The 22,191-nt window shown below is 42.8% G+C and overlaps 1 protein-coding gene and 1 non-coding gene across 4 annotated transcripts in view; both read left to right on the top strand.

Moving 5' to 3' along the window:
- The window catches only part of SIDT1 (SID1 transmembrane family member 1), a 107,812-nt gene that overhangs the window by 70,201 nt on the left and 15,420 nt on the right, over positions 1-22,191 (top strand). For 2 of the 3 annotated variants that reach the window (XM_027522156.1, XM_027522165.1), the window contains exons 10-19: positions 1,955-1,998; positions 9,266-9,337; positions 10,656-10,801; positions 11,561-11,634; positions 12,673-12,739; positions 14,401-14,474; positions 15,905-16,028; positions 16,225-16,342; positions 19,842-19,978; positions 20,610-20,718. In XM_027522156.1, coding sequence (XP_027377957.1) covers positions 1,955-1,998; positions 9,266-9,337; positions 10,656-10,801; positions 11,561-11,634; positions 12,673-12,739; positions 14,401-14,474; positions 15,905-16,028; positions 16,225-16,342; positions 19,842-19,978; positions 20,610-20,718 — 965 coding nt within the window. The remainder of the gene's footprint in view (positions 1-1,954; positions 1,999-9,265; positions 9,338-10,655; positions 10,802-11,560; positions 11,635-12,672; positions 12,740-14,400; positions 14,475-15,904; positions 16,029-16,224; positions 16,343-19,841; positions 19,979-20,609; positions 20,719-22,191) is intronic. The other variant, XM_027522257.1, reaches the window with a different exon arrangement.
- LOC113899818 lies at positions 37-143 on the top strand. The gene has a single exon (XR_003513000.1). It is a non-coding gene; the product is annotated as a U6 spliceosomal RNA (small nuclear RNA).

Below are 22,191 nucleotides of genomic sequence, written 5' to 3' on the forward strand. Positions count from 1 at the left end.
GCAAGTTCCTTAAAAAAACTAAAAATAGAACTACCAGTGCTCACTTGGGCAACACATATACTAAAATTGGAACGATACAGAGAAGATTAGCATGGCCCCTGCGCAAGGATGGCATGCAAATTCGTGAAGTGTTCCGTATTTTTCTCTTTTTTTTTAGTATAAATTTATTTATTTTAATTTGAGGCTAATTACTTTACAATATTGTATTGGTTTTGCTGTACATTGGCTTGAATCTGCCACGCGTGTACATGCGTTCCCCATCCTGAGACCCCTCCCACCTCCCTCCCCATACCATCCCTCTGGGATTTTTCCTTTTACATTTCTGTCTATACATTCTATTAATTTTTGAGAGTTTGATGTTGAAACTCCAACTAAAAATCTTAATTGACCTGCTTTAAGAAATAATTGTAATATATAGTGGAACTATATGTAACTTTGTTCTGTATATTTGGAGTCTCTTATAAATGTGTTATCATACTTTCATAGCTTAAAAAATAAAGAAGAAAAAATAGAACTACCATGTGATCCAGCAATCTCACTCCTCAGCATATATCCAGAGAAAATCATAATCTAAAAGGATATGTGCACCCTGATGTTCATTGTAGCACTGTTTACAATAGCCAAGACACGGAAGCAACCTAAGTGTCCATCAACAGAGGGATGAAAAAAGAAGATATGGTATATGTGTGTGTGCGTGTGTGTGTGTGTGTATGCATACACACACACACATATATAATGGAATATTACTCAGCCACAAAAATGAACAAAATAATGCCATTTGCAGTAACATGGAGGGACCTAGAGATTATCATACTAAGTCAGACAGAGAAAGAAAAATATTATATATCACTCTTATGTGGAATTCATTTTTAAAAAAGGTATAAATGAAACTCATTTACAAAACAGAAACAGACTTACAGATATCAAAAAGAAATTTCTGGTTACAAAAGGGGAAAGATGGGGTGGAGGGATAAATCAGGAGCTTGGGATGGACACACCCATACTACTATACATAAGATAGATAATCAACAAGGACCTGCTGTATAACACAGGAAGCTCTACTCAATATTTTGTGATAATCTGTATGAGAAAAGAACCTAAAAAAGAATGAATGTATGTATATGTATAACTGAATCACTTTGCTGTACATCTGAAACTAGTACAACATTATAAATCAACTATCAGTTCAGTTCAGTTCAGTTGAGTTGCTCAGTCGTGTCCGACTCCTTGTGACCCCATGAATCGCAGCACGCCAGGCCTCCCTGTCCATCACTATCTCCCGGAGTTCATTCAAACTCAGGTCCATCAAGTTGGTGATCAACTGTACTCCAATAAAATTAAGCATTTAAAAAAGACTCATGTATTCATTCATGCTACCACACAGCATTATGCTAAGTGAGAGAAGCCAAAGAGACCACATACAATATAATTCCATTTATACATGAAATATCCAGAATAGGCAATTTTATAGCAGCAGAAAGTACATTAGTGGTTCCCCGGGGCAGGGAGGAATAGAAAATGGGGAGTGACTGCTATTGTTTGAGATTTCTTTGGGTGATGATGAAAATGTTCTGAACGTAGAGAATAGTGATGGTTGCCCAACTTTGTGAACATACTAAAATTGGTTGAATTCTGCACATTAAAGGATGAATTTTATGGCATGTGAATGATCTGAAGATAAATGAACGTGGAAATAAATGGCATGTATGTGCCTAGGTGTGGAATTGCTGGGTCATATTGCATCTCTAGGTTTACCTTTTTGAGGAACTGCCAAATGATTTCTCAAAGTGACTGGTCCATTTTACAATTCTACCAGCAGTGTGTCAGAGTTTTCTGTACATCCAAAGGCCCATTTGAGATCCCAGCAGAGAAATCTGCAACAAAGTCTATGGGAACAAACGTAAAATGCTGAGGTTTTTGCTGTCTTAGGAACATGTGTATGTCTTGTCTGCAGGTTTCGGAGAAAATCCACTGATGGAAGCTTTGGTTCCAGTGATGGTAAGAAAAACCCCTGGTTTCAATTCAAACTGATGTCAAGTAAAAGATAACATCCCATCTGGTACTTCTGTCTCTCTGACTTCTGTTATTTCCAAATCCTCTGTTGATTCCCATCCCCCCTGAGTGGTCTAATCTGTAGTCTTTCTACAGAAAGCAGAGCTAGTAAGAACCAATCATGTAACACTGTATAAGTTTTGGGTGTACAACATGATTCTATACTTGTATAGACTCAAAATGATCACCAATAGAAATCTAATTAACATCCATCACCACCAGTGAAGTTGCTCAGTGGTGTCCTACCCTTTGCGATCCTATGGACTGTAGCCTACCAGGCTCCTCCATCCATGGAATTTTCCAGGCAAGAGTACTGGAGTGGGTTGCCATTTCCTTCTCCAGGGGATCTTCCCAACCCAGGGATCGAACCCAGGTCTCCTGCATTGAAGGCAGACGCTTTACCGTCTGAGCTACCAGGGAAGCCCAAGATGATCCATCACCACACAATTTTTTCTTGTGGTGAGAATTTTTAAGATCAATTCTTTAGCAACTTTCAAATATGCAATACATTATTATTAACTCTAGTCACCATGTTTACAGTACATCCCCAGGACTTATATTTTATAACTGGAAGTTGGGTACCTTTTATGTGTCCTATTTTCTAAAAAGCCTAAATCAGCATGAGTTACTTAGTGTTGACAAGATCAAGAAGGCTCTGAAAATTAGCTCAGAGCTAGAGGTACCCTTCAGATGGCAAGCAGAAATGAAAGAGTGATCCAAAAAATAAATAAATAAAGATGCATCAGTTGGATTCCGGTGGCTACAGGTAACAACAAAGTTTATCTCAAACATACTTAAACAATAAAGAGTGTCTCCTCTCCCTGAAAGTTGAGCAAAAAGGTAGGCTTCAGGATTCACTGAATCCAGTGGCTCAGGTCCTTTTGCCTGCCATTCCCCTGGTTCTGCTTTTCCCCCAGTGCTGGTGGTGAGGTGGGTCCTTACTGACAACATCCAGAGGGAAGGACTTTTTCAGAAGCACCTAAAAGCGTCTTTCATGTTTCATTGGCCTAGAGTGGATCATACACTCATTTCTAAACCAGTCACTGCAAAGGAATCTATTTACCTAAGATCAGTCAAGCCTGCTTATAGAATTAGGGTTAGGTTATCCTTCTCTAGGATCAGGGTTTCTCAAACTCAACATTGTTGACACTACATTCAGATGATTCTTTGTTGTTGGGAGCTGCCCTGTACATTGTAGGATGTTTAACCACATTCTTCACCTCCATCTATTAGAATTCAGGAATACGCTCCCACCTTGTGACAACAGAAAATATCCCCAGACATTGTCAAGTGTCCTCTTGGGGGCAAAATGTTCCCTCTACTCCTACCCCCAACTGAGAATCACTGACTTAAAAATGTGGGCTGCCAGGCACAGGTGAGAATACAGGAACAAAATCCTAGCTTAGTTAGAAAATAGAGATGTTCATGCCAAAGGGCTTTGAAATTAGGAGGAAGAAAGGAACCTTGTGGGCTTCCCAGGTGGCGCTAGAGGTAAAGAACCTGCCTGCTGATGCAAGAGACATGGCTTCCATCCCTGGATCAGGAAGATCCCCTGGAGAAGGCATGGCAATCCACTCCAGTATTTTTGTTTGGAGAATCCCATGGACAGTGGAGTCTGGTGGGCTACAGTTCATAGGGTCACAAAGAGTCAGACACAACTGAAGCGACTGAGCACTCATGCACGAAAGGAACCTTTGTCATGCAGAGAGGCTATGGGGAAAGACGGCACATGACCACTGGTGAGACAAGACTCAGGTGCTGCAAAAAAGAGCAGAGAAGACAATCTCCATCCTAGGAAAGAACCAGTTAGTGACTCTTAATCGTAGGAAGCAGATCACTGAGAAACCAGTCTGGAGCAAGAGACAGAAGCAAGTGAGGGATTTTACCTGTAGACTAATGTGAGAGATTCAGGGGAGGAAATTCTGGAGAAGAGCAAGGATACAGAGAGCAAGGATACAGAAGGGCCAGGATCAGTGTGCCCACAGGGGCTACATGAAGTTTAACTGAGCTCAGAGATACAGGAAGTGCCCTGGGGGCTAGAGCCTAGAAAAAAATGCTAGGAGCAGAGTCTGAAAGAGGGGATCCCACTAGACTTGGCCTGTTGGCTGCCTTTCAATGTGGAGTTAGACATAGGAGGAACTGGGCCTGATGCTTTCACCTTAGGTGTGCCTGAGGTGGAGGAAATGGAGCCAGGTCCCTACAATTCGCCAAACGGTTGGCATCTCTTAATTACGTAACAATAGGACGGCTGCATTTGGAAAATCTGTTAGCTCCCCTGCATTTGTTTTTCATTGATTTATCCTGCAGTTTGTAAGCTTATTTGAAAAATGTTGACACTGGCTCCAACTGAACTAAAAAAGCAGAAGAATTTCTTTCATACTTCATGGGAATAAGAAGGAGATAAGACCCTGGGGCCCAGATGAAGTGGAAATAGTGTTTATAAAGAGCAGCTTCGGGCGAGAAGGGGCGTGATTACTCTGGTGTGACTGGATGGACCTCGTATTCTCCATTGTCACTTAAGACAGGGGTCTCTCTGGTCATCTGAGGGGCACCAGGCAAGCCTCCGTGCTCTAGAAACATTTCCTTCAGGGACAAAGGAGCCTGGCAGGCTGCAGTACATGGGTCACAGAGAGTCAGACACGCCCGAGCCACTATCATTCTCTCACTCAGGGACTCTGTCAGTGGAGAAACCCTACACTTCACATCACTGTTAAAGAGCCTGCACAGAAATTCAGTTACCACCTCGAAAGAGAGACAGATGAAGCATCACTTGCAGGCCTCTGGGACACATGAGCTGTCATCATGATGCTGTGTGCAGCCTAAGAGGAGGGTACTTTCTCAAGTAGGAGAGCTGGACAAACCTGACAAGTCTGTAGACTGAGGAACCAAATGACCAATCAGATCCTTCCCTGGACGGAGCTATTACTGAATCAGCCTCCCAGCAGAGAGCAGGGTCTGGAAGGGAGAAGACAAGCAGTGTGCTGAGTGCAGAGGAGTCGGGGAGCACAAGCCATCCTCAGAATCTGTGGTAACGGGTCTCAGGCTCTAGTATTGACTTGCTGATAGATTTTTCCAAATTTCCTTGATTTTGCTTGCCTGTTTGTTTCTTCTAGAGGAATTTTACTTTTACACCCTTGAAAAGATGGGTGTCCTTCCTTATTTTCTCCTCAACTTTTGACATGTTAATACAACACGACACCAGCTGGAATAGGGAGCCAACTGGCATAAAAATGAAACCTCACAGCAGCTCATTGACAATCATTTCTGACTCCTTCTTAGCTTCCAACCTTCTAAGGCTAGAGACAGAAGCGGGCAGGACAGTTATAAATGTGAAATCCCTGAAAGAGTCAAGCCTGCTCAAAATGAAATGAAGTTTTTCCCCTCACATGGAGCAATTAATATAAAAGGCAGGCAGGCAAGCTTATCCTATTCTAAGTTAGCAAAGCAGACAGATGGCAAAGGGCTCACGTGTAAAGAAAAACATACCAGAACAAGTTTCCTCATTAAGATGAGCTCATTCACAACTTTATATGTTTGCTTATTCCCAGCCAGAACATCTCAGTCTGTCCTATAAGCTGGTATATTGTGTTTAATTCTGCTTTCTATATACCATACAGTTAAACAGAAATATGGCTTGCCTTCTGGGAGCATCGATCACATTTGAAGTTTGGGAGGCAGTGCTTTGGTTTTTGCCTTTCTAGACATTAGAAAAGTTAACAGAATATTGTAATCCCGTGTTGGCCAATCTCCTATTTAATTGTGCATATAAAAATGCACAGATTTGAAACAATTGTACTGCAAATGAAAATCTTGATGCTCTTGTCCATGATAGAACTGTTGGTGTTGTGGTTGCTTTGGAGTGCAAGGGACTGGGGACTATACTGAAACCAGGTCCTGCTCAGCTGTGAGGCAGAGTAGAGTGCAGAAACGATCCAAGTCTGAACAAACCTACACAGCTGGCTTTTTCTTTTTAGTGAAGTTGTTGCCTAACAAAACAGTGATTTTGTTTGCACTCTTGCTTTGATTTTAGTTTTCGTTTTGTTTTTTTTTTTTGCCTCTTTTGATCACACACACAAAAACCTTTTGCCTCCCACAGACCACTTTAACCCCCCGCCACAGTGGAACTCAAGCATTATCCTATGCACGCATCTATTTTCCATACCAGAGGGCTTCCTGGGAACAGAAAAGACCTGAAATCCTGCGGTTTATGATTTTAGTATCATTTTCACTATTTGCACATGTAATATTTTTTTAAATTACACTGTAAACAAGGACCTAAGTTAATGATTAAAAGAAGGGAATTTAGGCTTGAAAAGAGGAAAAATGTGAAAGCTACTAAGGGAAATGTGAAGGTTACATCACTTAAGGAAGAGACCAGAATGGTGGTTTCTGTGAGAGTCGCCTGCCCCCCGCCCCGCCCCACACAGAATGACCTTGATAGAAAGAAGACTATACGGAATTACAGGCAAGCAGCAGCATCCCAACTAAAAATCAAATATTGTGCTTAGATACCTTTTTTGAATATATGAGTGGAAATGCAAATACGCCTCAACTCCTTGTCTCTTTTGAAAAATGAGCACTGTAAAAGCAACACACTCACTGCCAGGTATTCAAATGTTAAAGGAAAATCCCTTCCTTTTTTTTTCAATTAAGAAGATAAATTTTAACTGAGATCAGTGCAATGAACCATTATCTATCCACTATGTGAGTGATTCTGGACAAATGACTTGATCTGTCTGTGCCTGCTTTTTGTCATCTTTAAAATGGTGATAGTAATAGCACCCATGTCACAAGGTTATTGAAAAATTAAAAGAATGAATTCTTGGAAAGAACTTAAAGGAGTGTCTGACACACACCAGTGTCACCACTGCTGCCTAACGTTTATCAAAAGCTTACTACTTTGTGTCAGACGCTCTACGTCAGGCAGCAGTAGTGACAGAAGTCATAGCAGCAGCAAGCGCAGCAACAGTATAGAAGCCTGAGGAGCAGCACCAGCAGTGGTGGTAATAGTGGTAATACTACTTGTTACCCTCAGTAGTGGCGGCAGCAAAGCGCTCTGCCCAAACTACAGCCAAATCTGTCCTTGGCCAAGGAGAGTCGGTCAAACTGTACGTGGCATCTTCCCATAATACTCTGACTGTGCTCAAAAGATGTAATCTCTCACTCTTAAGAGTCTGAAAGTAACCTGTTTCTTTGCCTTGAAGTTGGATGAAAAGCACAGATGGTGTTGATACCATGTTACATATTTATGGGTAAGCCCAAGAAAAGCCAAGGAACATCTACTCTCTCTAAATAGTAAGAACTATATCAAGGAGTCTCCAAGCCTAGGAACAATGCCAAAGTCCATTGTGAGAGCCCTGGGAATAGCTTTGCCTGCCAGGAATGTTGCATTAGCCAGAGGCCTTGCTGTCCAACTGAGCTGGCTCTTGGCTAGGCTACCAAAAGGAGGGAGGAAATTGAGTCTCCCAGGCTATTGATTTGTTCCTCATCACTGGCTAAATGTTTTGAACTTAAGATTTAATTATTTTTCTCCATGGAGGAAAGGAATAGGCCCACAAAGAGTGAAAACATGATGAAGCCTACAGATTGGCTCCCCAAACTATGAATGTTTTTACTGTCCACCAGTGGGAATGAAGTTTGAAAGCTGGATGAAAAGAGCTAATTGTGACAAACAAATGAATTGTCTGAGGCTTTTGGTTCTTTTACGTGTGTTGCATACTGTAGCATTAATGTAAAGAATACAGATGATATTTTCAAAGAAGAAATGGAAATATATTTGCAATGAGGATATAGACTATCTTACATGTCTTCACTGAAAATAGATTTTTCTGCAAGAGTACAAGACACTGACTAGTTAACTCACAGACTTCTTCACCCCTAGTGTGATCCAAGCAATCTCACCTCTCAGGAAGAAGACACATGATGGAATTCCCAGCAGCCTGACAACATCCCAGACCCTGACAAAGCTTAGGAGACAGCAGAGAAATATTCTCAGGTGTCTTCACAGATGACGGTGGCTCCCAGAAATATTGTGGCACTAAGTCAGAGTCAGAGAAACTGCCTAGATGCCTGCGCCCTTGTCTGTGTTCTCTTTATTCAGCTCCTCCTAATTCTCAGAAGTGGACAAACTCAACGGGAGAGCATCTTTTCCAATAACCAGTGAGAAGCTTAGGAGGCAGCTTTCTCTGGGGCTTTCCAAACCTCACTGGAATAGTTTGAGGAGTACCATCTTAGAAATATTTTTCTCTCACTGCCAACAGCCATTCGGCAACAGACACGCCTATTATATCTCTGAAAAAAAGTGAAAGTGTTCATCGCTCAGTCGTGTCCAACTCTTTGTGACCCCATGGACGGCAGCCTGCCAGGGCCCTCTGTCCATGGGATTTCCCAGGCAAGCATACTGGAATGGGTTGCCATTCCCTTCTCCAAGGGAGTCTTCCTGACCCAGGGATCGAACCCAGGTTTCCTGCATTGCAGGTGGATCCTTTACTGTCTGAGCCACCAGGGAAGTCCATTCCATCTCTGTGTTATGCCCCAAATAACCCATATTCCTGTACATAGCTCCTGTAGTCACTATTGTTTGTTCCAAGGAGTGCAGTAATTTCTTTCCTGTCAGGGCTAATCCTGCCTACAGTTAGGGTACTGCTAATGGCTGTGACAAATAAACCTCTGAATTACAGTGCCTTAATCACAGAAGTTTATTTCTGGTGTTTATGTTCAGGGGTGACCTTTCTCACAGTGATTCCAGGACCCACACTCCTTATGATTCTGCAGTACTGTTAGGCAGGAATCAGCAACATTTTTTTTTTTCTGGAAAGTGCCAAATAGTAAATATTTCAGGCTCTGCAGGCCATGGAGTCTCTGTCACAACTGCTTCTCCTTGCCTTGATAGCCAAAAGTAGCCATAGCCAGACTCAAATGAGTGGTTGTGTTCTGATAGAGCTTTATGTACACTTAAAATCTAAAATTTCACCTGTCATAAAATAGTATTGCTCTTCTGATTTTCCTCCAACCATTTAAAAAATTTTAAACCATTTCTAGTTTAAGGGTCATGCAGGAACGGGTGGCGAGCTAGATTTGGCCTGCAGACCATAAAATTGCCCTGCAGACTCCTTATATTAGAGTGAAAAGAAAATCAAACTATTTAAAGTCATGTCCTTTCATTCTAGCAACTAGACACAAGTGTTTGCCTCTTTGTTTTTCTTTTTAACAGGCTCTGGAAATATGTCGGTGTCAAATCCCATTGCTGCCAGTACCCCTGAAGGGAGCAATTACGGGGCAATAGGTATTTTTACAATGAGTCCATTCATGGAAGTGTCTCCTGATTCTCCCAAGAATAGGATACAAGTGACCCTCCAGCCACTAATAACTGTGAAAGTGGGCAAGGTGGTCATCATATAAGATTAATTGACTGGGTGATCTGGAAGTTTCCTTCCAGCTTTTTTTCTGGTTCTATTGATCTGTTTCTTGAGTCTGCTAGCCACATTCAAGCAGAATTTTCTGGGACCATTGCTGTCAACTCCTGTGGGTTTTTTTTCATACCCAGACTGAGTTTAGGGTGTGGAAAATGCGTCAAGAGTCTGATGTCAGGGAGCCCAACATCAGTTGACCCATTGTTTCATTCTCAGGTTTCAGAGGAGTAAGGGCGCTCAGAAGATGAGGCTGTGCAGCAGGTGAACATGACCGAAGCCTAGCAATCCTCCATTTGGGCTAACTTCATAACTGAACCTGCTCACTGCCACCAGTCACTCACACGGCAACCCCCAGGCTGCTTAAGTGGCCTGAAGGGGACAGAATTCTTATCTCTGTCCTGCTAGCATTGGAGGGCACTGAGGCTTCCACACACTTCCATGATGCTTACAGGTCTATGAATGGTGTGCTTTAAGCTGTCAGTATAGCGGGGCTGGGAATCTTGTATTCCTGCCCTGTTCTTCTGTAACTTTGAGAAGCATGTGGGCTCAGCGCCGGAGACTTATTTCTGGCTCTGCAAGAACAGGGTTTTGTTTTTTTTCTTTAACCATCTGAACAGAAGAAATAAAAGTGGAAGGTAGGCTTGGCTCATGTGCTCATTAAGCTGCACAAATTCCCATCTGCTCTCAGAAACATTCACAGGAACACAAGGATTCTTCCTGAAATGTGGTTTTCATTATATAATCACAGATACGGCATGTGGGGGATTTCAGTGTACAGATACCTTATCCATGAGAAATGTATAGCTGCCGGATATGTAGGTGCTTACATATACATGTGGTAGATGCTATACATAAGTACATGCATGTGTATGTTTATATATTTATGTTCATATTTCAAAGTATGAAACATGAAATATAAGCACATTATCTTTGCATCCAAAGAGTTAACACAGAAGATGCCTTTATATTTTGTATTCAGCCCTAGAAATAGGTGATTTAAATGTAAAAATAGGAGAGTCAGAAGTCCATTGAGGAAGAATTGAGAGAGCATGTGTTGTGGGTAAGGAGTTGGTTTTTACCCACACAACGTGTCCAAGAATGAGTCAGCACTGTGTTTTGCAGAGAGAGAGCGAGATGGGTTCCATGGGTTCTTCTCAGCTTGGGAAGGCAGAAGAGTCTCCTCTGTTTCAGATGAGTCAAGCTCCAGTCCTGGCAGGCAAATATCCTCCTCTGATGGTAGACAGCCATGCCAGTCAGACACTGACAGCTCCGTGGAGGAAAGTGACTTTGACACCATGCCAGACATTGAGAGCGATAAGAACATCATCCGCACCAAGGTACCTCTCTCTGCCTGGCCACACCCTCCAGAGGACAGAAAGTTCAGGAGTCAAATACAACTTCAACAATGCCTCAATTGCCTTTATATATATATATATATTTTTTTTTTTTTCTTCAGGGGGAGTCAAATTTCACAGGGGGCTTTTTAGATAAAGCTTAACTAGCTACTAAAAGCAATACTCAGTTAATTAACACTCCTTTCTGGAGGGAAAAAGTGACAGCAGTAAAGAGAACAGAGCACTAAAATGTTCATGGGTCTGAGGTGGCTGATTATGGACAAAGATGAGGAAGGGTTCCAACCAGGTGCAAGAAAAGATTTCACTGAAGGGTGTACTTGGAAAAACGCCCTGGTTCCAGACATAAAATGCTTCAGGAGTAAAAGCTCATTTCTTTCTGATTCATGTGTATCAGACTATGTTGTACCCAGTAAGCGACATGAAGGTGAATGGTATGGTTTCAACTCTGTAATTCAAGAATCACACAGTGGGCATCTCTGAAAACTGGGAAACCAATTCTTGAAATTTAAGAAGTATTCAAGATTCCCATTGGGTTTCTCACATCAGCCACTTTCCCTAAAGCCAAGGGAAATACTAGGATTTTTAAAGGCATCCTAGGAAAAGCAAAATTATGAGAAAAGTCTTGTTTAATCATTTTAATCCCTAATGAGGGATTAAACTGAAATATGTAAAGCTCTTCTTTGTATTTTATGCAAGACATCCAAGTACAGTTTTGCATTCTCTTTTTACTTGGCATCCCAGATGTTCCTTTACCTGTCAGATCTGTCCAGGAAGGACCGAAGAATTGTCAGCAAAAAGTATAAGATTTATTTTTGGTGAGTAGATGATGAGAAGGACTATGGCTCTCTTTAGTAAAATTAAAATTTTCTTTGTAAAAGCCACAGTGAACTTACGTGATTCATATAAGTGAACCAAATCACAGGTTTCAGTGTTTAATGAGACACACATAGAGGTGTTTAAAGGATTTAAGTCACAATGCATAGGAAAAACAAACAAACAAAACACAATCAAAGGCAACCAGTCCTAAATGAAATAAATACAAAGTATAAATAAGAACAGTAGTGGAATCCCGTGTTTTTAGGGAGACACTAAATCCTCTTCCAGGAAGATACTAAAACTATCTTCCAGGAGGCATGTTAAATAGGAACCATTCCCTCTTCTCTCACCAGGACTTACCCTTGGGAGAGCCAGTGATTTCTGGGATGAGATGCCTAGAGCACCTCCCGGTAGCTAGAAATCACCCTGAGGGAAGATGATATCATCAGCCAATGATAAATAGACCTGCGATAAATGGACCACACAGAGGTGGTGGTCCTTCCAGGACCACCTTCCAGGCAGAAAGTCTGAGGTGCCTGGCCGGGTCCCTCTTTTCCCTCAGAAACCCCTGACAGACAGTTGTGGCAGCTCCTCTCATTCTTTTCTCTGGAAGGATGACCTTTTACTTGGACACGGATGCTAGAGGGAAACAAGAGCCACCCAGTGGGGGTCACGTGGAACTCCACGGCATAGTGGGACCAGTGTTTTGGAACTAAGAGGTAGCTAAGAGAGCCACATCCCCTTCGTGTGATCCATCACCCATTACCTGCTCTCTGATCATTTTTAATCTAATGATATCCTAAAGAGATAGGCCTTTATTGATAATTTCCTTAAACCAGAAGTAGTATTTACACTGTTATGCAAATGATTGTATGAGAGGAAGTTTGGAGAAACAGGAACCATGTAATCAGTGTCTAATCACTTTGGTGAGTTAAGCAGGCAGTTATGGGGTGGAAAGATACTTTAAAAAAATTAAAAAGCAAAAATTCCATTGTTAATTTGGAAATAACCATTTCTGGTTCCTTTTGTCTGCATAGGAACATCATTACCATTGCTGTGTTTTATGCACTGCCTGTGATCCAGCTGGTTATCACCTACCAAACAGTAAGTGCGGCCTCAGACCCCCAAATCCCAGCTTTCACAGAGCAGAGAAAGACCTTTGCTGTAATTTACAGAGAAAGGTATAAAGAGCTCTGTCCAAGAATTAATTTCTCATTCGGATTCCCACAGGATTTCCCCATTGGGTCGTCTTTGAGCTTTAAATCTAGTTCCCCAATGTTTTATCACAGACCTCTTGTATTACTTTGTCTACCAGTCTGAAATTATTACCTTGCACTCATTTAGTCTTGGTGTCTGTCAGCTATGTCTATTGTTTAACCAGTCTAAACTTTTGATCATTGTGGGATGATGGGTAAAGTTCCAGACCAAAACAAAGAAACCTGATGTCTAATTTAGCCGGTGTCCCGTCATTGAGGGTAAATATTTTTTGTAAAAGTAAGAACAGCTTCACTAATAAAATATTAAAAGAAAAGGAAATATAAAATAAATAATAAACAAACAAAGGACTTTCCTAGTGGCACAGTGGATAGGAATCCACCTGCCAATGAAGGAGACATGAGTTTGATCCCTGGTCTGGGAAGATCCCACATGCCACAGAATAACTAAGCCTGTGTGCCACAACCTCTGAGCCTGTGCTCTGAAGCCCATGCTCCACAGCAAGGGAAGCCACCCCAATGAGCAGCCCACACCGCAAATCAGAGTAGCCCCCACTAGCTGTAACTAGAGAAAGCCCCTGTGTAGCAACAAAGGTCCTTTGCAATGAAAAATAAATAAACAGATTTTGTAAAGGCAATCAGAATTAAAAAAAAAAAAAACAATAATTAAAACAGCTTGAGAATCCCCACACATAAATGATCTTGTCTAGGATCTATTATACATGAAAAAGCCCATTTAGAATAGCACCAGGCTAAAGGTGTTTCTAATACAATGGCTCTCAAACTTTGTTGTGTGTTCAAATCATCTGTGAGATTTTTTAAGATACCAGTGTCCAAGCTGTACCCCACAGCAGTTAGATCAGAGTGGAATCAGGCATCAATACTGATGAAACTCTTTGTGATTCCAATATACACCCACATTAGAGTGTCAACAGTTTAATAATATTTCACCAACTCCATACTTAATACATGATGAGGACAAGGACTTTATAAGGTTTGAGCACCATAATTTATACTCTAAATATTCTCTGAATACTTTGGGGCTCTGTTGGAAGATACAGCTGTGGTATAGGAGGGTTCTTAACGATAGTGATAAATATGGAAAACTGACCACATATCTCCTTATGTCCACCTGCCCTGTGGTTATCAATTCAATACAAAGGATGGGACAGCTCTTTACCCTCCCAAGATTCATCTAGAAAATAGGATGTACTGTGACAGTCCTGCTAGGCAGGCCCCAGAGTTAACATCCTTTCAGAATCCTTTTACAATAAGAACAAAGGAAATGTTTTCAGTTGAATTCTGTCTGGCCACCTAATGAGGGACACAGAATATTTGAGTTCAAAGCAAGACGGTAGCATTTAAATGAAATGTGTCTGTACCTGTGTGAAGGCTGGAGGTAATGACTCATGCCCTGCTGAGAAGGAGCACTGGTTACACTGTAGATCTCTGACAGTTGATCACGGCAAGCACTGTCGCCTGCTTTCTGTGATTTCAGGCTCAGGGGATGGAGACAGACAGCGTCTCCTCTTCTCGCTCTTGCTTTTACAGGTTGTCAACGTCACTGGCAACCAGGATATCTGCTTCTACAACTTCCTCTGTGCTCACCCCTTGGGTGTCTTGAGGTAAGCCCAATCCTGTGGTTGCCCATGAGGCAATGAGAGATGCCTTTTTGTGTAATGTAGTATGAAATGTGTATTTAAAAAAATACTAGAAACAATTGTGGAAAACTACCTCAATCAAAAAGTAAGTATAGTTGCTTAGTCGTGTCTGACTCTTTGGGACCCCATGGACTATAGCCCGCCAGGCTCCTCTGTCCGTGGAATTTCCCAGACAAGAATACTAGAGTGAGCTTGCCATTTTTTTATCCAGGGGATCTTCCCCACCCAGGATTGAACCCGTGTCTTCTGCACTGCAGGCAGATTTGTTACCATCTGAGCCACCAGGGAAGCCCTAATCAAGGGTAAAGGGCAATGAAATCAAGGATTTGAGACTAGGTATTCCTCTCCCACTCCTGTATGAGGGGGGTGGGTCGGGGAGGAGCTCAGGAAACAGCCCTAAGAATAATCTGCTAAGGAGAAGGTGGGATGTGTTTGAAAATATCAGGTCCCTAGCTGTGATGACCCTTGTCTATGGGCATGAGCTGCAAATACGTTCAATCCACTAAACAACCTCATAAGATAGATATGCTTATTATTACCACTGTTTTTTTTAATTTAGTAGTTTTATTGCTATTTTTAAGGAGATTACTTTTAATTATTATTATCATTTAAAAAAGTTATTTTCTTGGCTGCACTGCACAGCATTGGGATCTTAGCTCCCTGGCCAGGGATCAAACCCATGCCCCCTGCACTGGCAGTGTGGAGCCTTAACCACTGGATCACAAGAGAAGTCTCATTACTCCCATTTTTAGATAAAGATATTAAGGCTTAGTTAGAAAGGCAAGGACTTGCAGAAGCTCCCTCAACTGTGAGTGATTTGGGCCTCATAGCTGGACCTGCTGCTCCTAAGGTTGTGCTCCATCCTCCAGCACATGGTGAAGTGGAAAGAGGGATTTTCCTGGCAATTGGGAGCCTGGCTTTTTCATCCAGAATGAACTAGACTCAGTTTTCTGAAAGAAATCTGCTGACTGTGACCAGTTGACATTTATCCTGAAATTCACAGTTACGGAGCTGAATATGGATGTATAACATGGGTCCATGTATTTGAATTCACTCTCGCAACTAGCTGAATGGCCCAGCTGCCCATCTGCAGAATAGCTCTCTTTCCTAGGATTCATACTCTGCCAGTGCCCACCGGGACAGGAGAGGATCATTGGGTGTTAGGGAGGCTGAACAGGCATCCCTGGGAGGAAATAGACACATTATCACAGGCTAAGCAAAGCATCCTAATACGGAGGTAGGACAAAGATGCTCTCTGATGATTTTCAGTCCTGAAGTCTCATGGAAAGGTTATTGGTGGAAAACAGTGCTGATTTCCCTCGCCCCTCCATGCCTTCGTTCAGCCTCTGAAGCTCTCGGATGCCTTGACTCCCTCGCTATCTCTATCTCCTTAGTGCCTTCAACAACATTCTCAGTAACCTGGGCCACGTGCTCCTGGGCTGCCTCTTCCTGCTGATAGTCTTGCACCGGGACATTCTCCATCGAAGAGCTCTGGAAGCCAAGGACATCTTTGCCATGGTGAGTACAGGGCAGGTAGGGAGGTGGGAGCTAGGAAGGGTTATGGTTCCAAACAGGATCTGCAAGTAGGAGGGACATCTGGTGTGATGATGGATCACGTGTAAGGGACCACACAGGGCCAGAGCGCGGGTGCCGGGTTCTGCGGCAAAGTCACTAATGAGGATCTTCCCACTGACCACGCTTCCTGCTTTTTCAGGAATACGGGATTCCCAAACACTTCGGTCTCTTCTATGCCATGGGCATTGCACTGATGATGGAAGGGGTGCTCAGTGCTTGTTACCACGTCTGCCCCAATTACTCCAACTTCCAGTTCGGTAATCACAATTTACATCAGCTACACAGATCTGAGGTACAGGAGTCTTATCCTGGGACTCTCTCAAAAATGCCAAAGTCGAGCTTGCAAGAATTAAATTACATTTACATGTGCTGAAGTGATCAGAGGGTGCCTCGCCACAGGGCGTGATTTTCCCACGTTGTATCATTTCTTCCTCCCTGACCACATTTTATCGACTAGAAAGCACTGAACACTGAGTATCAATCTCATGGCTAGGTCTGCAGGTAGGCAGTGGGGTAGGTGTCAGGCAGCAGGGCAGGTAGATTTGCCAACAGGGCATCTAGAAATCTCCCTCAATGTAGCTTGGCTTAACTTAGCAGTTTGCTTGCTTTGGGTTGAAAGTAATTTAAAAAATCCAATTCAAATCGGATTAAATAACAAGTATATTTATCAGCACAAGTCCAGAGGTGGCCCTGCTTCCCCTTCTCTGTGACCACCCACCTTGGCTGCACCCAGACTGCATGTTAGTCTTCTCCTCAGGCTGTATTTCCTCCTGGTGGCAAAAATAGCTACATTGGGTCATTACTTCCTATCTCCATACCATGATGTCTTGGAGGAGGCAGCAAGCTGGCTTCCAGGAAGCCATCATTTGAAATCAAGGAGAGTTCTTTTCCCCACACTCCCCAGATGACAGCCCCTCACTCCTCAATAGCTCACACAGCCCTGAGTCCACTTCAGATTCTTTCTGTGTGTGGGTTAGTTTGGGCCAGGGTTGCTACACCAATCCCCGTGCCAAAGGAGGGGAAGTTACCTTTAGACAAGGGAGACGCTTCCCTGAAACCAGAAGTGCTGTGAGCTTTCCTAAACAAACAGGCTGTGAGGTGTGCATTTCTGAGCAGAAGTGGAGCTGAGATATTTGAGTTGGCATCTTCATGCTATTAGGATGGAGCAGGAATAGCTGATGCTGGAAGAAGGCAGTTAACAATATCCTCCACACTTGAGGATGTGAATTTTGCAAACAGTTATTTTGTGTTTGTGCTCTAGCCTCCAGCTGTTAACACCACAGATACTCTGTTATATTTTAACTTTTTAAAAATAGAAGACATTTTTAATAGAGGAAATCTATAGAGAACAATACCATTCACCACTCAGAAGGAAAAAAATGCCAACACTTTAAAATATTTGCCTTAATCTACTTTGTTAAAGAAATACAACATGTGTAAAGTTGAGGTCCTATTTCAAACTGCTTTCCAAACTTGTCCACTCTCTCCTTCCTCAGAAGCAACAACTATGATCAACTTTATATTATCCTTCTAGTTCGTTTTTATAATTTTTCTTCATTTGAATAGTTCTTCATTTTAATTTGAATAACAAATTAATACTAATTTATCACACTGTGTTCTACATCCTTTTTTCATTCAACAAAATTTTCAAGAATTATTGGTAATGAATCAAGGATATCCAGTTCATTCATTTTTGAAAACTGTCACTATGTAATAAAAATATACTACATTTATCAATTTCTCTGTTGTACAGCACTTCAAGGTTGCCAATATTTTGCTCAGTTCACTTCAGTTCAGTTCAGTCGCCCAGTTGTGTCTGACTCTTTGGGACCCCATGGACTGCAGCATGCCAGGCCTCCCTGTCCATCACCAACTCCCAGAGTTTACTCAAACTCATGCCCATTGAGTTGGTAATGCCATCCAACCATCTCATCCTCTGTCGGGCCTTCTCCTCCCACCTTCAATCTTTCCCAGCATCAGGGTCTTTTCAAATGAGTCAGCTCTTCGCACCAGGTGGCCAAAGTATAGGAGTTTTAGCTTCAACATCAGTCCTTCCAATGAACACTCAGGATTGATTTCCTTTAGTATGGACTGGTTGGATCTTCTTGCAGTCCAAGAGATTCTCAAGAGTCTTCTCCAGCGCCACAGTTCAAAAGCATCAATTCTTTGGTGCTCAGCCTTCTTTATAGTCCAACTCTCACATCCATACATGACTACTGGAAAAACCATAGCCTTGACTAGGCAGACCTTTGTTGGCAAAGTAATGTCTCTGCTTTTGAATATGCTGTCTAGGTTGGTCATAACTTTTTTTCCAAGGAGCAAGCGTCTTTTAATTTCATGGCTGCAGTCACCATCTGCAGTGATTTTGGAGCCCAAGAAAATAAAGTCAGCCACTGTTTCCACTGTTTCTCCATCTTTTTGCCATGAAGTGATGGGACCAGATGCCATGATCTTTGTTTTCTGAATGTTGAGCTTTAAGCCAACTTTTTCACTCTCCTCTTTAAATTTCATCAAGAGGCTCTTTAGTTCTTCTTCACTTTCTATCATAAGGGTGGTGTCATCTGCATATCTGAAGTTATTGATATTTCTCCTGGCAATCTTGATTCCAACTTGTGCTTCATCCAGCCCAGCGTTTCTCATGATGTACTCTGCATATAAGTTAAAGAAGCAGGGTGACAATAGACAGCCTTGACGTACTCCTTTTCCTATTTGGAACCAGTCTGTTGGTCCATGTCCAGTTCTAACTGTTGCTTCCTGACCTGCATACAGATTTCTCAAGAGGCAGGTCAGGTACAGACAATTTTGCAATGAATATCTTCATATATATGTCTTTGTGAACATGTGAGAAAGGTTCCCTGGAACACCTAGAATTAGAATTTGGGGATCACCTGCTTTATGTATCTTCCATTTTACCAAAAAAAGCACCAAGTTTCTCCTCAGAGTATCAGTTTGCACTCCCACTAGCTGAGTGAGAGTTCCCACTTTCCCCTTATCACTAATTTGTGTTATTGTTAGATACTTACAGTTTGCCACATTTTTTAGTAACATGAGACATTACATTGTTGTTTTAATTTGCAGTTCCCTAACCCTCCTGGGGCTTCCCTGGTGGCTCAGATGGTAAAGATTCCGCCTGCAATGCAGGAGACCTGGGTTTGATCCCTGGGTGGGGAAGATCCGCTAGAAAAGGAAATGGCAACCACTCCAATATTCTTGCCTGGGAAATCCATAGACAGAGGAGCCTGGTAGGCTACAGTCTATGGGGTCACAAAAAAGCTGGACGTGACTTAGCAACTAAACAACCACAACCCTCATACAGCTAAGCCATGTGTAATTTCTAGGTGTCTCCTGTCCCTAGGCTAGAAAGCTGTGTACATGGGCAGTAATCAATGTGGTTATGTTTCAGGACACTGAGAAGGACCTCCTGCATCCATCTGGGACTTTCTTTATTGTCACACTATCCTGTCACTGTTAAAGGTTCTTTTATTGTTGCACAGGGGCGTTTATACACATTCACCCCTGCGAGTCAGTTATTCATCATATCATCTGGTACTTTTCTTCTGTGAGCTAGGAGCCCCCTCTTGGAGGGGGTGAGAAGTGGAGTGTGTAGGGCTTGCCTCGAATGTGTCTCGGGAGGCTAGTACACTGGAGGTCAGCACACGGGCTGAGGGCAGCAAATACTCCAAGGCCGGGAGGGCAGGGTTCTCTGAAGATCAGTCTGCCGCCTACTGGATCCTGACTGTCTCGGCTCCTCCGCAGACACCTCCTTCATGTACATGATCGCCGGCCTCTGCATGCTGAAGCTCTACCAGACCCGCCACCCGGACATCAACGCCAGCGCCTACGCCGCCTACGCCTCCTTTGCCCTGGTCATCACACTCACCGTCCTTGGAGTGGTGTGTCCCTCCCCACGGCCAGCAGCCCTCTTGGGAGGCTTTTTAACGTTTGGTGTTTTTTTTGGACCTCAGGTGTACAGGTTTAATTAACCATAATCCTTGTCCCATGACACACTCTCATCATTGGCCCATTCATGGCATTTTAGTTATTTAGCTAGAATTTTTGATAATGTAACAGATCCCTGTATAACTGACCCTGGACAGTGTTAATATACAGCTGGGACCAGACTCAGGTAAAACTGGAATAGACACACATAGGCCCTAATGGGACAGAGACTGGCCTGAAGGAACAGAAGCCACTTCCCCAACACGTGTGGACAAGTGTCAGTTGCCTTCTGTTCTTTGGAGAGCATCAGCCTCCAACTGTAGGCCGCCTGCCTCTTCGACTGCTGTTCAGCTGCCTTACCCACTGCTGCCCTTTTCCATTTCTTTCTTTTTCACGCAGCCAGGTAGCCATTCTTCCTCCTTCTCTGACTGTAGTAAGATCCCTGAGAGCTCAGAGGACGGGGAAATCCAAAACAGACACATGGCTCGGTTTTTGACAACGTATGCATGCACAAGAGAAGGAACAACTTTAGTGAGTTCTTTGGGGAAAAGAATAGATGATGGTAACTTCCATCTTTACTTCCAGGTGTTTGGGAAGAATGACGTGTGGTTCTGGGTCATCTTCTCTGCAATCCATATTCTGGCTTCTCTGGCCCTCAGCACCCAGATCTACTACATGGGTCGTTTCAAGATAGGTGAGTCACCTGTTCCCCTATACTAAACATGCCATTTAATGCCCCCCCAAGAAATAATTGTCCTGCTTATCCTAAATGGGAGTGTTACTGGTCACCATGAGCACGTGCTCTGAATTGTGTTTATTAGCATATATTTTCTCTAAGAGCTTCCTCTCCTGTATAAAATTTCAGCAACTTATTATCACTAGTTCTGTTTTCAACTGAGAAACTAAGCTAGCTCAGAGCTGAGGCATCCTTCTAACTCCCAAGTCTCAAAAGCTTTACAATTCACCAGGCTTTGAAAGTGCGTTTGCAGAACAGTATGATTGTCACACCACTAATTCCACCGAAAAGAGTATTTCTCAGTCTGTAGTATTTAAAAAGAATATTTCTCTAACCATGCTAAGTGGCTATCAAGAACTTATATATGCTTTTCAAATTCTGGGATTGGAACTCTCAGAGATCAACTTGCCAATCTCAGAGGCAGGATACCTGCCTAACGTTCTCTAACATTGTGAATAGATCATGTTAGAACGCCTAGTGCCCTGTGGAAATCAGCTTCTGAGCTCCTGTTGGTCATTCAGCATACATGGAAACAAGTCATATTAGAGCATCTAAATTTCACCCATCATTTTAAGGTCTGGGAAGTCAGACCCAAAGATTCATTTGTATATTTCAAGAAAAACCAACATATATAAACATAGAGCCTCATCCCTAATATTTCCAGAGCCAAGGCAAGACTGTAAATAAAAGCCTATACACCATACATATGAAAATGTTTATGTTATAAAGAAAACTAAAAACACTGTTATATACGGGGAAGAAAGAAAGCAGACCAACAACTGATAAATGCACCTTTATTACAACCTAAAAGGTACAAGCTCAAATTTAAAATTCTCAGGTGCATGGGAGAATACCCTAGAACACAGAACAGAACACAGCTGTACAGGAGAGCTGGTCTCCAGCCCCTGCCACTCTTTTCTTCCCACTGCTGGCTCTGTCCAGCATCTTAAGGGGTCTCACAGGTATGCATATGGACACACTTGTCCAACATCCAATTGGCCATTCCTTGCCTGTAGAAGTGCATACTGCCCTCAGGAAAATAAACCAGGGGAAAAGTTTATGCAGGTTCTGAGAGCAAACTCAAGGCCATTAGGGCAGGGAATTCTTGGGTCCAGGAATTCAGAATGTGGCCTGGGAGGAGCAATCCCCTTGCTCTGCAGACTCCTCACTCACTGGGGAATGAGGGCCTTTCAAATATGGCACCCCTGTTGCCCACATCTAAGAGCAATTCTATATAACAATTGGCTTTAAAACTGTTGTGTACTTAGTCGCTCAGTCGTGTCTGACTCTTTGCGACCCCATGGACTGTAGCCTGCCAGGCTTCTCTGTCCATGGGGATTCTCCAGGCAAGAATACTGGAGTGAATTGCCATGCCCTCCTCCAGGGGATCTTCCCAACCCAGGGATCGAACCCAGTCTCCCGCATTGCAGG

This window comes from Bos indicus x Bos taurus, chromosome 1 (genome assembly GCF_003369695.1).
Source record: "Bos indicus x Bos taurus breed Angus x Brahman F1 hybrid chromosome 1, Bos_hybrid_MaternalHap_v2.0, whole genome shotgun sequence".
Classification (NCBI taxonomy): Eukaryota; Metazoa; Chordata; class Mammalia; order Artiodactyla; family Bovidae; genus Bos; species Bos indicus x Bos taurus.